Source organism: Tribolium castaneum, chromosome 8 (genome assembly GCF_031307605.1).
Source record: "Tribolium castaneum strain GA2 chromosome 8, icTriCast1.1, whole genome shotgun sequence".
Classification (NCBI taxonomy): domain Eukaryota; kingdom Metazoa; phylum Arthropoda; class Insecta; order Coleoptera; family Tenebrionidae; genus Tribolium; species Tribolium castaneum.
In genome coordinates, this window is record NC_087401.1 from 10087043 (window position 1) to 10101492 (window position 14450).

General features: G+C 36.3%; 2 protein-coding genes across 2 annotated transcripts in view; one reads left to right on the forward strand and one right to left on the reverse strand.

Annotated features, from left to right (window-relative positions):
• The window catches only part of plx (pollux), a 45352-nt gene extending 31014 nt beyond the window's left edge, over positions 1-14338 (reverse strand). The window contains exons 1-2 of the mRNA XM_015981028.2: positions 13734-14338; positions 232-426 (exon numbers count right to left, since the gene is read on the reverse strand). Coding sequence (XP_015836514.1) covers positions 232-426; positions 13734-13847 — 309 coding nt within the window. The 5' untranslated portion in view covers positions 13848-14338. The remainder of the gene's footprint in view (positions 1-231; positions 427-13733) is intronic.
• Positions 422-11415, forward strand: LOC107398097 (cilia- and flagella-associated protein 61). The gene is made up of 8 exons (XM_015981030.2): positions 422-573; positions 617-1336; positions 1386-2158; positions 5335-6573; positions 10251-10627; positions 10671-10781; positions 10825-11085; positions 11130-11415. Exons 1-8 carry the CDS (start codon positions 437-439, stop codon positions 11394-11396), a joined length of 3885 nt encoding a protein of 1294 aa, XP_015836516.2. The 5' UTR covers positions 422-436; the 3' UTR covers positions 11397-11415.
• Positions 14339-14450: the final 112 nt, after the last annotated feature.

Sequence of the window (14450 nt, forward strand, 5' to 3'; positions counted from 1 at the left end):
TAATGGCCCCACAATTACCATTACCTCAATTATTACTTTTAAATTACTCGACAGACGTGTGCATTCACACACATTTCGTGAAAACATAAATAAAGCAAGAATAGCCCGGACAGGTCGCAAATTAATACCAATTTGCAACTCTCCGAAATTAAGCAAAAAATCACCATAAACAAACAACTACTGTCGACCTTAACATTCCTCTGCGATTTTTGCGCAAAATAAAATACTCACATCTGAAGTCTTCTTCGCCTGAAACAGGTAGCAATAAAGCAGGGAATCCTGATCGTCCCTCATCAGATAGAGAAACGTGGTTGGATCTTGGTCGGCTTGTGAAAAGCGCGTCACTTGCCAGATTTTGTGCGAAAATTGCAACTCAAAATCTGGATTGTACGCTTGTAGAAGCCCATCTTCGATTCCAAGACTCAACTGCAAGAAAATGCACAGTTTACTGACTTTTGTCCTATCGCCCGATAATGTGAGACGTCTTGGACCACAAAACGCCAAAGAAGTGGAAAAATTGACATTGAAAAATACCGAGTATTTGTTCGGGGACACGCCGGTGGACAAACAACTGTAAGAGACACTTGGGGTGATTTTGTGCTAAATCGTGTTATAGTAAGCGGAATTATGTCTCCTTGGGGGTTTACAACGACTTGGAGGAGTTGGCTGGAGTGATATGTTTTAATTGTTTTCCCAACATCCCGGCGCTACCGCCATGGGAGTGGGCCTATTGGCTGCACAACAAGTACCACATTGATAACATGACACCCATGACCACGCTGTGGATACACTACGCGGTTTGGGACCGCAGGTACACCACACTGTTCTTCAAACCCATCCTGCATTCACTCTTCCTGACCTATGAACCCATCGACACCGTCTGTATGGTCTGTCCGCCCGGAATCCAACGCCTGGACTTCATTGATGAGTACACCACAAGGGTACTACCATATGGTTTCACGAACCCATCAAAAGTCCAGACCATCTACGTAGCAAAAAAAGTCGATTTTGTGGCTCACTACGTCATACGGCGCGCTGTTGAAGAAGACAACGACGACCTCGTGGCCATTATCCCAAAAATCATCGAAGAGACCTATGGCCAGTACTACATTTCCGAGCTTTTGAGCAACTTGGACGAGTCTGGACGCCAGATCATTGTGGCGGAGCACCGAGGGTGCGCTGTAGGTGTCTTGTGTTTGAACGAAGAGGTCAACTATGACCTCCTGAATGAAGAGTTTGAGTTGGTACCGTTCAACGGTTTGAGGAAACACGATGCTGACGATGAAGTACTCAAAACGCAAGTCTTGAGCGCGACTGCAATCCCAGTTTTGGAAGAGTAGGTTTTGGGGGTTAGCTACATGTTAACTATTTTCGCCCGGTTATAGTAGTACCGAGCGTTTGTCCAATACCAGCCTCCAGGAGGAGACGCGCGAAGAGTCAGCTGCGGAGCAAGACGACCAGGACAACATCTCCGACGATGAGTTTTCTCTAGTCAACTTATCGTCGTCCCTTATTTTCAATTTCTTGTACGAAGAGGACGAAACTAGTGATCACTTTTTGATGTCGGAGAGTGAAACTAGTATCGAAAGCCACTTCAGTGCTGTTGTGCTGAACGAAGAGTACGAGGATCACTTGTATAACGCTGATCGGAGTGGGGGTGGGGGTGATGTCGAAGGGGATGAAAAACGCATCCCTCGACGGAAAGAATCCAAACTGGATAATATCACAATCCCGACGTATTATGGCGAACCGAATGCTTTCGCTCTTGAAATTTGTACAGCGATGGATGATCATGAGAACTGTCTTTATTTACTATTCCAGGCGGCGTTTGAGTGTTTTCCAGATAGGGAGTATCTGATTGTTTCGTTACCGACCGAGACACAGATGTGTTATTTGAAGAAACACTTTGCAAGGGTCACACCGAGACCCAACTCGGTGTTTAATCACGAGTTGTATGTTTTGCACAAGAGTGCGATTTTGGGGACTTTGTGGGCAAGAGTGGCAGTTTCGGAGGATAAGCCTTTGGTTAGCGAATTGGTGGCGACTTTGAGTAAGCCATCAATTGTGGAAGATTTATTCAAGGAAGCGGTGGATAGTAAGATGGGGCAGTTTAAGGCCTATACGTTTTTCTGCGAAGAGCAGATGATCGGGTGTGCGAGTATGTTGGTTTTTAACTCTTCACACTTACTGGATGGATGAATAAAAATGAAGTAGATGCTAATACTACAGTTTATGGGTGAAGTAGATGCTACTTTTTGAAGTAAATACTACTTCTGGGAACAAAAGACTACAGCTCAAAGTAGGTACTTTCTGTTAGTAGCAGATGCTTCTCTATAGTAGTACCTACTTCAAACAATGTTGGTGGCAACTAAAAAAAATCTTAAATTTGTCCTTTGTGGAGTTAAATTAACTAAGAAAATCGCGATTTCTAATAAAATTGCATTTTACACGCGTGACTACGTTCAAAAGGTGTCTCTCCTAATTTTTTGGTAATTTTTTACTTACAGATAAAGATAATAATTGAGAAAAAGTAATTTTCGGCCAAAAAGTCAAATTCTGAATTTTATACTAAACTACACGTATTTATTTCAGATAATTGTTTACGAAATTAGCAAAAAAATACCAATCAGATTTTGAATTAATCCCACTTTTATATTTTAACTTTAAAAATTATTTTTATTTATGAGTTGCTACTTGTGGCGTCGTAAATTTATGTGACAGTGTAAATTGTAATTGGGGTAAGATTGTAAAAGATTTCGTTGAGAGGCGCTTCGAAAAGATTGGTTACTGCCTTTGTTAGCAAATTATACTATCTCCTAATAAATCAAGCGTCTGGTTTGCGTCTAAATAAAAAAAGACCGATTATTTAACAAACCAAGTAAAAATTTATAATTCTGATACCAGGGTTCGACAGGATAGCAGGTAAGGATTCACTTAGTCTAAAAACTTTGTAGTTAAATTAACAGTTAGTGCCTAAAATCTCACAAAACTGCTACGTCTTTATTTATTAACAAAAAAATTTAATAAAAATCGAAAATGGTCCTTGGCAATGTACAGGCTGGTGTGTAAAATTTCAAAATTTTTATTTCATTAGAAGTCGCCATTTTCTTGGGTGCGCGATAAGGTTGCCTCACCTAGTATAACAAAAATTTAATATTTTAAGGAAACTTCAACGGTATTACCCTCAACAGTAATATTATTTCCGGATATAATCAATTAACAGAAATACCAATAATTCGTGTTGCTAACATATTTTTAACTCATAAAATTCATATTTTTATAACATTAAAAAAAAACAAAACAAACAATCTTCCTTTATAAAATAAAGCAAAATCGAAAAGATAAAGACTTTTATGCATAATTATCAATAAGTTTTCGTTTTTTATTCCCTTATTTTTTAAATTTTTTTAAAAATATATATATAAATATATATTAAAAACAAAGAAATAAATAATTAAAAATGACATTACTCAAAAACCAATGACATCGGAAATATTACAGTGATGTCAAAAATGTTCTGTTCGAGGATTTTTTTGAAAAATAACTACCAACAAAAATATGAATTTTATACGTTACTTTAACTCACTCTGTATATTAGGACATTATTTTTTTTAATTCTGAACATAAGGAATGCTCTGGCATAAAAATGTTACAGTATATATACAGGGTGACACAGGGGTGTGTAATCGGTCTATAACTTTTTTGCTATTTGAAATATTGCTGAGCTGTTTTCATTATCTGATAGATCGGTTTAAAGTCCACAAACTAAAAATATTTTTATTATACACGAGGTGTTGTATACAGGATGGTGAATCAAAGTTACATTTTTTAAATGGAACACTATAAATTTTTGCATAATTGGATATTACGCATAGAAATAATGTAACTTTTATAAACTAGTATGCGTCTATCTCTCTTCGTTTTGGAATTATTTACCTTTTCGTTATAAAAAAAAACAATTTTTGAAAACAAAATTACTGTGAAGTGGCCTATGAATATTTTCCGACAAATTTGCAACAGGAAATCTCAGAAATAATCGACTTTTACTTGAAACATACAGATAATGTACAGGTGTGCCAAAACGCAAAAAGTTGAATAACTCATTTTTTATGGAACACCATGAATTTCTTTACACGCGTTGATAGCGTTTTTCAAAAACTTTCTAATGATATGCGGTTTGTATAGCAAATTCGAAGTATTTCTTAAGGTGTTCAAATGTTTTTTTCTTTTTCTATTTATTTTATTATTAATTCTTGATGAGTAAAATTCATTTATGTATCAAGTAATAATTAAATTACTAATGTTATTAGTCGCAGTAGTACATATCAAAAAATAAATTACCATTTCACTTATCAAATTCTAGGATAACAAATTTTCTTGTAATAAAATATTTTTTTTGAAAAATCTCGAAAAACACTTTAAATTTGCTATGCAAACCCTATACCGTTAGAAAGCTTATAAAAAATGCTATCGATACGTGACAAAAAATATTAAAAAAAATGAGTTATTCAACTTTTTGAGTTTTGGCACACATATTATCTGCACGTTTTAACTAAAACTCGTCTATTTCCAAAAACTATAAGGTATTCGAAATTTTTCTATTGCAAATTTACCGGAAAATATTCATAGACGAGTTCTCAGTGATTTTTCAAAAATTGTTTTTTTTTATAACAAAAAGTTGAATAATTTCGAAACAAAAAGAGATAGACCCACAATAGTTTACATAAAGTTACATTATTTTTTTGCGTAGATTCCAATTATGCAAAAATATATAAGGTGTTATATTTAAGAAAATATGACTTTGGTACAACACTACAACACCTTGTGCATAATAAAAATATTTTTAGTTTATGGATTTGAAGTCCATCTATCCGATAATGAAAACAGCATAGCAATACTTCAAATAGAAAAAAAAATACAATACTTATATAAAAAATACAAAAACAATACTCCAAAAAAAGGTTATAAACCGATTACACACCCTTGAGTCACCCTTCGTACAATTCATAACTACATCTTTTTTAATAAGTTCTTTCATCATAATTTTTTCTAACTCTGTACATTTCCCTACTACGCTGTGGCCCCATTGTTCAACAAATAAATGAGAATTAGTCACGTAGCATGTATTCGAACTTCGTGTAACAGCAGCTTCACAAAAGTGAAGAATATAATACAAATACACGCAAAATTGAAGTACTAGCAAATATTTCTTGGTCTAGTAACTACTACAAATTTTTTTATGGAAGATCCTAGGGGTTTAAAGTAAATACTTTGTAGTATTAGCATTTACTTCGTTTTTATTCCCACCACCCCCTGACCCGTAATTCCCTCCAGTCGTCAGCGAAGAAGAAGAACACGAATACCTTGAACTCCACTACAACGTCGATCCTTGGCTAAGCCCCAAAGAAACACGTTTTGGAACCTACGGCTCTTTAGAACAATTCCTCCTATCTCCAATTTTTCAACGCCATATCAACTTCTTCACTCGCGAATTGCACCGTTTGAGCGACTTTGACGTCCTGTTTTACCGACTCAAACGCTACGACTACATCTACAGCCACAGGAGCCTCCCTATCGTCAACGCCATCATAAACATGATCCCCGTACTCCCGAATCGAGTCCCCGAATACAGCAAACAAATAACCGACGAATTTCTCCTTCCCACGTGTTTGCAAAAACACCACCAACCGTTCGGACTCTACCTATCATCACTTCGCCTAAGCAGCATGCCCAAGATCGAAATCAACCAAAAAATGGTCATTATAGGTGCAGGACTTACAACAATTTCGTTTCTCGAATCGTTGATTTTTGGTCGTAACCCCAATTATTTGATCGTTTTCACGAACATAACTGTCGTAAGCCCGCACGGGGTGACCTACCATAAGCCTCCAAGTCAGGTCAGGGAGATGGTTTTTGTGAACGATGGTCACGTTGATCGCCGATATATCGATGCAATTTCGTTAAAAACGTACGTCCATGTTGTGACAGGTGTTATGACTTCGATTAACCGCAAGGAAAAGTACGTGGGTTTGAATGACGAGTCGTACCTTCCGTACGATTATCTCTTCCTGATGTGCGGTGAGCAGTTCCAGAAACCACCACTCAGGAAGAAAGAAGTCGTGAAGAAGCGAACAGAGTTCCCGCAGAACGTCTTCATAATTAACACAGAAGTGGACGCTGGGAACGCCTTCAATGCGCTGAAAAGCCTAACTTCGGGGCAAAAGCAGGGCAATATGGTGGTTTTTGGTCATTATTTGGAAGCTTGTTGTTGTTTGGCTGCGTTACTTGAGTTCGGGGTTGCGGGAAGTAACCTGGTTTACATCGATCCGAACCCTGATAGTTCCCTGAGACAGGATCGACACGAGCATTTGACTCAGTTTTTTAATGATAGTGCTGTGGAGACGGCAGTACTTGACGAGATCCTTTACCAAGGGATTACCATCTATCAGGATTTTAATTTCGTTGAGTGGCATCTAGATTCCACCAAAAACTTCATAACGTCGGCGAAATTCGAATCCAAGTATAAGTTTGTGGAAATTGAGCTTTCGGCGCTTTTTATCTACCATTCGAAAGGTGGGGCATTTCACGCGAAGCGGACAACGATAAAAATTTGATATCTCGAAATTCGGTCATATAATTGTTCTCACAGAAAGCATGATTTTTTTGTATAACACTTATTTGTGAAGATATTGACTTCTAAAAATTTGACAAAATATGAGTTCTTGGGAGCTTTTATTTAAAAAACTAATGCATACCAAAATATTTAAAACAGTGCTTTATATAGAAAATTCTCTGTTCTTTTTTATTCTGAAATCAGATTTGGAATTTAAAATTTTTTTCGTGTATAAAACCGGAAGTGAAGTTTTAAATCCGAAATTTTGTAACTTGGACCATTTTTTTTAATTTTATTTTTATTTCAAAATATAGCTTATAATATCTAGATTTTTCGCAAAATGGGATCTCTATTTCTTTACGAGATACAGTACTTAATGTACAGCTTGCACGAGAAGTAATGACACAAACTCGAGAGCCAAGCGAGCGAGAGTCGGGTCGACCCGATAGTATTGAGAGTCGATTGTCGGCAGTTGTCGGTTTTCCGGAACTGGGTGTGGATGGGTGGAAGCTGGAGGGTTGTGAAAATTGATAAATATTTCGTTCAAAATATAAAAAATTTGACGCCCGCTCTTGAATTGTTTAGCGAAAGGAATAAAATAATTAATTTTTTAGTTGGAAAAAAAAGTCTCAGAATATGCAGTTAAAAACATTAAAAACAAAAGTTGGCTTGATTCTGGGTTTTTGTCCAAAGTCAACAGTGTACAAAATACAAAGTTTATTAATTTATTTATTAATAGGCTTAAAAGTTAAGAGTTGATGATTTTTTTTTCAAAAAAATGAGTTCAGGTTATTCAGAATTAAATTAATCGTAAATTAAAAATTTATTGCGATTAAATCGGATTTTGAGAGTAAGTCATTGCTTTAATTTCAAACAAATAAAAGAAGATAAATACGGGGTGCTCAAAAACTAGCGCACCAACTCAGTGGTACGTTGTTGAGAAGCAAGTGCAGATTATGGGAAGAGTGTTGAAAAAATTCCTAAAGTCATATTTTAAAAAATCTGGAGCTACAAACTTATTGTGTTAACTTCTTTAGTTTTCATTATTTTTTTATGTTTTTATGTTTCATACCAGGTAATCGTTCCGTAACAAAACGATGAATAATTATTTTAAAATTTACTATCAGATTTTAGCAGTTTTTTTAATTTAAAAAAATTAAAATTCATCCAAAAAATCACAATTTGTAGATGTGCCAACACTGGGAATTATTTTCTAGGAAACCGTTTAAAAAATAATTTATTTTGATTGTTGCTCAAATTGTATTGCCATCATGACTGTTAGACAACTTTGCCACATATCATTTATCTAAAATCCGTTATTTATCAATAACTTTAATACAAAGAATTTTTTACTATTTTTACCTTTATATGTAACCAGTTCTCTACCACACACCATTGAGTTGGTGCGCCAGTTTTTGAGCACGCTGTATAAAATGGAAAGACTCTTGCACATTACAAAGCAGGGTATTTCGAGTAAAAAACTAACAAGTCGAGGGTGTAAGTTTAATACGGAATTAAACTAATTCCACATTAAGTTACCATTTAAAATGCATGATCAATTCATACTCCTGACTATTGAATGGAAACTTTTATTCCTGAATGGAAACAAATGGCTTGGAGACGTGGTTGAACCTATCAACATTTTCTGAGAAAAATGTTACCAAATTCTATTAAATCCTTTATCTAAGGGCTGTTTACTAGTTAATAAAGCTCTCGAATAATAAGTAAATAGTAAAGACAATACTAGCTCAATTTTTATGATAACTTTAATTTAAAAAATCATACAGTAGTTTGTAATATTTTAAACAATTAACAACTATTTGTATATTTGGATTTGAAGGTTTTTAATATGAAGCAAATGAGAGAAGAATAGTAGGTAAAATAGAAAAAAAGTATAAAACGGAGAAACTCTTGCGTATTCATCATGTGTTTGTCAATTTTATGTTATCACAGTTATTAATTTTATTATAAAGTTTATACTATTGAAAACAATTTGTTAGCGAAATTAATGAAGTTAGAATTACGCCCTATGATGGCAATTTTTATAGAATTTTCTATTAAGGGTGGATTTTACAATCGTCGGATAACTTTATTCTCGGGATAAATTTTATAAAATACATTGTTGTAACAATTGTGACCATAGTAATTATACAAGGAATAACTTATCCGGAGTTTATCTGACAATTGTAAAAACCATCCTAGATTAAAATTGTTTATACAGGCCTTATTCGGAATTGAACCTGGTTTTAATGTGATGGAAAAGAGATTGTTTACAATATACCCGCCTTGGGGTTGCTTAGAATTAACACTGGTAATATTAGGATCCCATCATTCAAACTTGTCTACCTACCGATTTTTCATTAGTTTTTTTGATTCCAATAAATATTCATCCCTTTGAGGAAATTTGAAAATGAAACACGTATTTCAGGAGTAAATAAAGTAAACTAAGTAAACAGTAAAGACAACACTACCTCAATTTTTATGATAATTTTTATATAGTTTAAAAAATTATACAGTAATTTTTCATACTTTAAACAATTAACAACTATGTGTATATTTGAATTTGATGGTTTTTAATATGAAGCAAATAAGTGAAGAACAATAGGTAAAATAGAAAGTCCCTTGTGGATTCCCCAAATGATTGCTACCTCCCGAAGTGGTCATAAACTATTAAATTTGGATTATATTTGCAAAGAAAATTCATCCCTTTTGGGAACAACAATAACCAGTACTTCCGACGTATTTAATCATTTCGTGACTAATTTCGAGATCAACTTGACATTTGTCAATGCATTTTAAATGGCAACTTAATGAGGAATTAGTTTAATTCTAAATTAAACTTTAATTTCGCTTTCTGTAAATCGACCGTTAATATTGAAAAGAACAATAATTTCATTATTTTGTTAACTTCTACAATTAATTTTGTTATTTATTATTACATTTTTTTGTAATAAACGATTCTTTTATATCAAATACACTCTCGACTTGTTAGTTTTTTACTCGAAATACCCAATACGCAAGAGCCTTTCCATTTTATACTTATCTTCTTTTATTTGCTTGAAATTAAAGCAATGGCTCACACTCAAAATCGGGTTTAATTGCAATTAATTTTTAATTCAAGATTAATTTAATTCTGAATTATCTTAAATACGGATAACATGCGAACACGCCTGAACTCATTTTTTGAAAAAAATTTCATCAGCTCTTAACTTTATTCGTTTAGGAGAATCCCATTTTGCGACTTATATTTACTTTAAGCTATTTTTTAAAATAGAAATAATTTAAAAAAATGGTCCAAGTTACTAAAATTCGGATTTGAAACTTCACTTAAGTTTTCAATACGAAAAAACTTTCAAATTCCAAATTCGATTTTAGAGTTAAAAAGAACAGTGAATTTTGTGTATAAAGCACCATTTTAAATATTTTGTTATATATTGTTTAATTAGAATAATAGTTTGCAAAAACGTTATGCTTAATATTTGGTAAATTTTTAGAAGCCAATAACTTTTTAAATAAAAAAAATTAATTAAAAAAAATCATTACGTATTTACATTCACACGTTTTAAGAGAACAATTGTAACCGAATTTCAGGTTGTCGAATTTTTTTGAGTTGTCCGCTTGACGTGAAATGCCCCAGGTGTGAGTGCTCGCACGTTCCAAGCTATCGCCCGTAGTGGGCTTGTGTTCAACGGACGTTTGGTCATTGATAAGGATTATCAAACCAATGATCCTTCCATCTATGGTGCCGGACCCTTGACCATGTACTCGAAGAAGTACTACGCGGAACATTTGAGTCACAAGTACTACAATCCAAGGGAGATCGGATATAATCTAGGTTCAGCGATTCGGAAGAAGTTAGTACCGGAGCAGTTCTGGGATCCCCCGGTCAAGGAAACATTGATTCATCAACCGGTGGTTCAAATTTGCAAATTCCCCGGAAACTTGTGCTATTTGAACGTGTTTAAAGCTGGTCGGCCGGTACCACTAGATGTGGCCACCAACAAGTGCAATTATGTGAGACTTGACTCAGTTTAGTGTGAGTCTAAGGTGGTTTTAGGGCCGTGTTTTGAAAACCGGCGATTGTAAGAGATTGGATAAGCAAGGGTACTTCCGCCTGCACTTGAACCAGTTTCAAACCGTCGAAACCATCACCTGTTTGGCCAAATTTGTGAGTCACAATTGGCGAAACTTTGCCCGATTTCAAGTTTCAGGACTTGAAAGTGCACAATTTGATCAATTTGTGGGGCAAACACGAGATACTCCTTAATCATCTCTTGTTGCGGTACGATTTGGGGATGATCCCCGATATGTTCCAGTTTTTCGACGAGCCTTGGGCTTGTGCTATTTATCACAGAGACTTTCCAAGGGTCATTGACGAAATCTCTGAGTTGTTACTGACGGCGGAAACCAACGAAGGGGTGAAACTAGTCGATGAAGTCCGCGCTCAGTTGGAGAAAAATGACTGGAACCCGGTAAGTACCACAATCGAGTGGGCTCCGGTTATTTTAGATTCCAGTTGACGAAAATACAAACCGACGAAATTGAAGAAATGTGTCGGGATACAAGCTTGATTCCTTTGATTGAGAGAAAGGTTTTGGACTTTTTGCACGATAATTTCATGTATTTGCCCATGTATGTGCACCAGTTGTTGATCAGGTGGATTTTGCATCAAATTCAAACGAGTCCCTTGTTCGTCAAAACGACGTTCATTTCAAACACTAGGAAGAGTTTTTCGCCGGGGATTCCCTTCCTGATGCGGCCCACACAGTCGAGGATGGAATAAAATATGATACAGTAGAGAATTCGGTTTTTTATTGGGAAACCAAGAGAATTCAATGGGTGTCAGATCAGGGTAAAAGGAGAAGAAAATAATTGGAACGCGACATTTTTTGTATATTATTTGCGCTTTTTCTGGATCAATTTGTGCAAAGATTTTGATAAAAATCGAACCAAAAAAATCATTGTCCAGACATGGACTGCTTTTTGCCAAGACCACGTCAATTCAATGGGGCTCAGCTCTGGTCCACCATTTTTTATAGTTTTAAGACAAAGTCAGTCGATAAAAGCCCTATCTTCTCACACTCCCTTCTCGAGTCCTCTGTTCGTCAAAATGACATTCATTGCTAATACTAGGAAGAGTTTTTCGCCGGGGATTCCCTTCCTGATGCGGCCCACACAGTCGAGGATGGAATAAAATATGATACAGTAGCGAATTCGGTTTTTTATTGCGAAACCAAGAGAATTCAATGGGTGTCAGATCAGGGTAAAAGGAGAAGAAAATAATTGGAACGCGACATTTTTTGTATATTATTTGCGCTTTTTCTGGATCAATTTGTGCAAGGATTTTGATAAAAATCGAACCAAAAAAATCATTGTCCAGACATGGACTGCTTTTTGCCAAGACCACGTCAATTCAATGGGGCTCAGCTCTGGTCCACCATTTTTTATAGTTTTAAGACAAAGTCAGTCGATAAAAGCCCTATCTTCTCACACTCCCTTCTCGAGTCCTCTGTTCGTCAAAATGACATTCATTGCTAATACTAGGAAGAGTTTTTCGCCGGGGATTCCCTTCCTGATGCGGCCCACACAGTCGAGGATGGAATAAAATATGATACAGTAGCGAATTCGGTTTTTATTGTGAAACCAAGAGAATTCAATGGGTGTCAGATCAGGGTAAAAGGAAAAGAAAATAATTGGGACGCGACGTTTTTTTGTATATTATTTGCGCTTTTTCTGGTCAATTCGTGCAAGGATTCTGACAAAAATCGAACCAAAAAATCATTGTCCAGACATGGACTGCTTTTTGCCAAGACCACGTCAATTCAATAGGGCTCAGCTCTGGTCCACTATTTTTTTAGTTTTAAGACAAAGTCAGTGGATAAAAGCCCTATCTTCTCACAGTCCCTTCTCGAGTCCTCTGTTCGTCAAAACGACGTTCATTGCAAACACTAGGAAGAGTTTTTCGCCGGGGATTCCCTTCCTGATGCGGCCCACACAGTCGAGGATGGAATAAAATATGATACAGTAGCGAATTCGGTTTTTTATTGCGAAACCAAGAGAATTCAATGGGTGTCAGATCAGGATAAAAGGGGAAGAAAATAATTGGGACGCGACATTTTTTGTATATTATTTGCGCTTTTTCTGGATCAATTTGTGCAAGGATTTTGACAAAAATCGAACTTAAAAAATCATTGTCTAGTCCTGGACTGCTTTTTTCCAAGACCACGTCAATTCAATAGGGCTCAGCTCTGGTTCACTATTTTTTTAGTTTTAAGACAAAGTCAGTGATAAAAGCCCTATCTTCTCACACTCCCTTCTCGAGTCCCTTATTCGTCAAAACGACGTTCATTGCAAACATTAGGAAGAGTTTTTGCCGGGGATTCCCTTCCTGATGCGGCCCACACAGTCGAGGATGGAATAAAATATGATAAAGTAGCGAATTCGGTTTTTTATTGGGAAACCAAGAGAATTCAATGGGTGTCAGATCAGGGTAAAAGAGAAGTAAATAATTGAGACGCGACATTTTTTGTATATTATTTGCGCTTTTCCTGGTCAATTTGTGCAAGGATTCTGACAAAAATCGAACCAAAAAAATCATTGTCCAGACATGGACTACTTTTTGCCAAGACCACGTCAATTCAATAGGGCTCAGCTCTGGTCCACTATTTTTTTAGTTTTAAGACAAAGTCAGTGATAAAAGCCCTATCTTCTCACACTCCCTTCTCGAGTCCCTTATTCGTCAAAACGACGTTCATTGCAAATATTAGGAAGAGTTTTTGCCGGGGATTCCCTTCCTGATGCGGCCCACACAGTCAAGGTTGGAATAAAATATGATACAGTAGCGAATTCGGTTTTTTATTGGGAAACCAAGAGAATTCAATGGGTGTCAGATCAGGGTAAAAGGAGAAAAAAATAATTGGGACGCGACATTTTTTCTACATTATTTGCGTTTTTTCTGAATCAATTTATGCAAGGATTCTGACAAAAGTCGAACAAAAAAAATCATTGTCCAGAAGACAACGTCAATTCAATAGGGCTCAGCTCTGGTCTATTGAAATTTCTGGCCGAAAAAATGCACTTTTTTCAGTTTTAAGACAAAGTCAGTTGATAAAGGCCCTACCTTCTCGCAGTAATCCCTCTTCCTGATCTCGGAGACGATCCAGGGCAGCATCGGACTGGAAAACCTCCTGTCCATCGCCGTAAACCCGTAATAAGTAACCGGAATTAGCTTCATTTTCGCCCCAAAATCAATCCATTCTTTCACAAACACACCACCACCGACACCACAATCGAGGTTAACGAAAACAATGCGCACGACGAAAGAAAATTCAATTGGTTTCAAGCATCCTCTTCTGTGTATTGATCCAAACGAAGGAAAAATCAATGTCACGTGCGCGTATACACCGTTCAACGCTTTCAAAACAACTGACTCTCACCGGTATTACGAAATAATTAAACAAATAACGCAAAGTCAAGGACGCACACGACCGGTTAGTGGTTATTATCAAGACGGAAAGTGATATATGCGTATTGGGGGTTGTATAAACCGCCAACAGGTGCCCGAGGGCGTGGCCGGACGATACTGACCAATGGCGCGACCGGAAACGGGCACGTGACCAATGCGATTGGCCAAAAGTGACAAACGGGACGCGGGGACTTTACCCGGTTTCTGATATTGAACCAACCAGTAAATGGACTTGTTTTAACGAATTGCACACACAATGTAATAACCAAACGATGCAAATAATCAAACTGGACGCCCGACTTCTTTGAAACCGTTGCGTGGAACGCCAAACACTTACTACAAGTCGTTGAAATTCGAAAATTAAATGTAGTG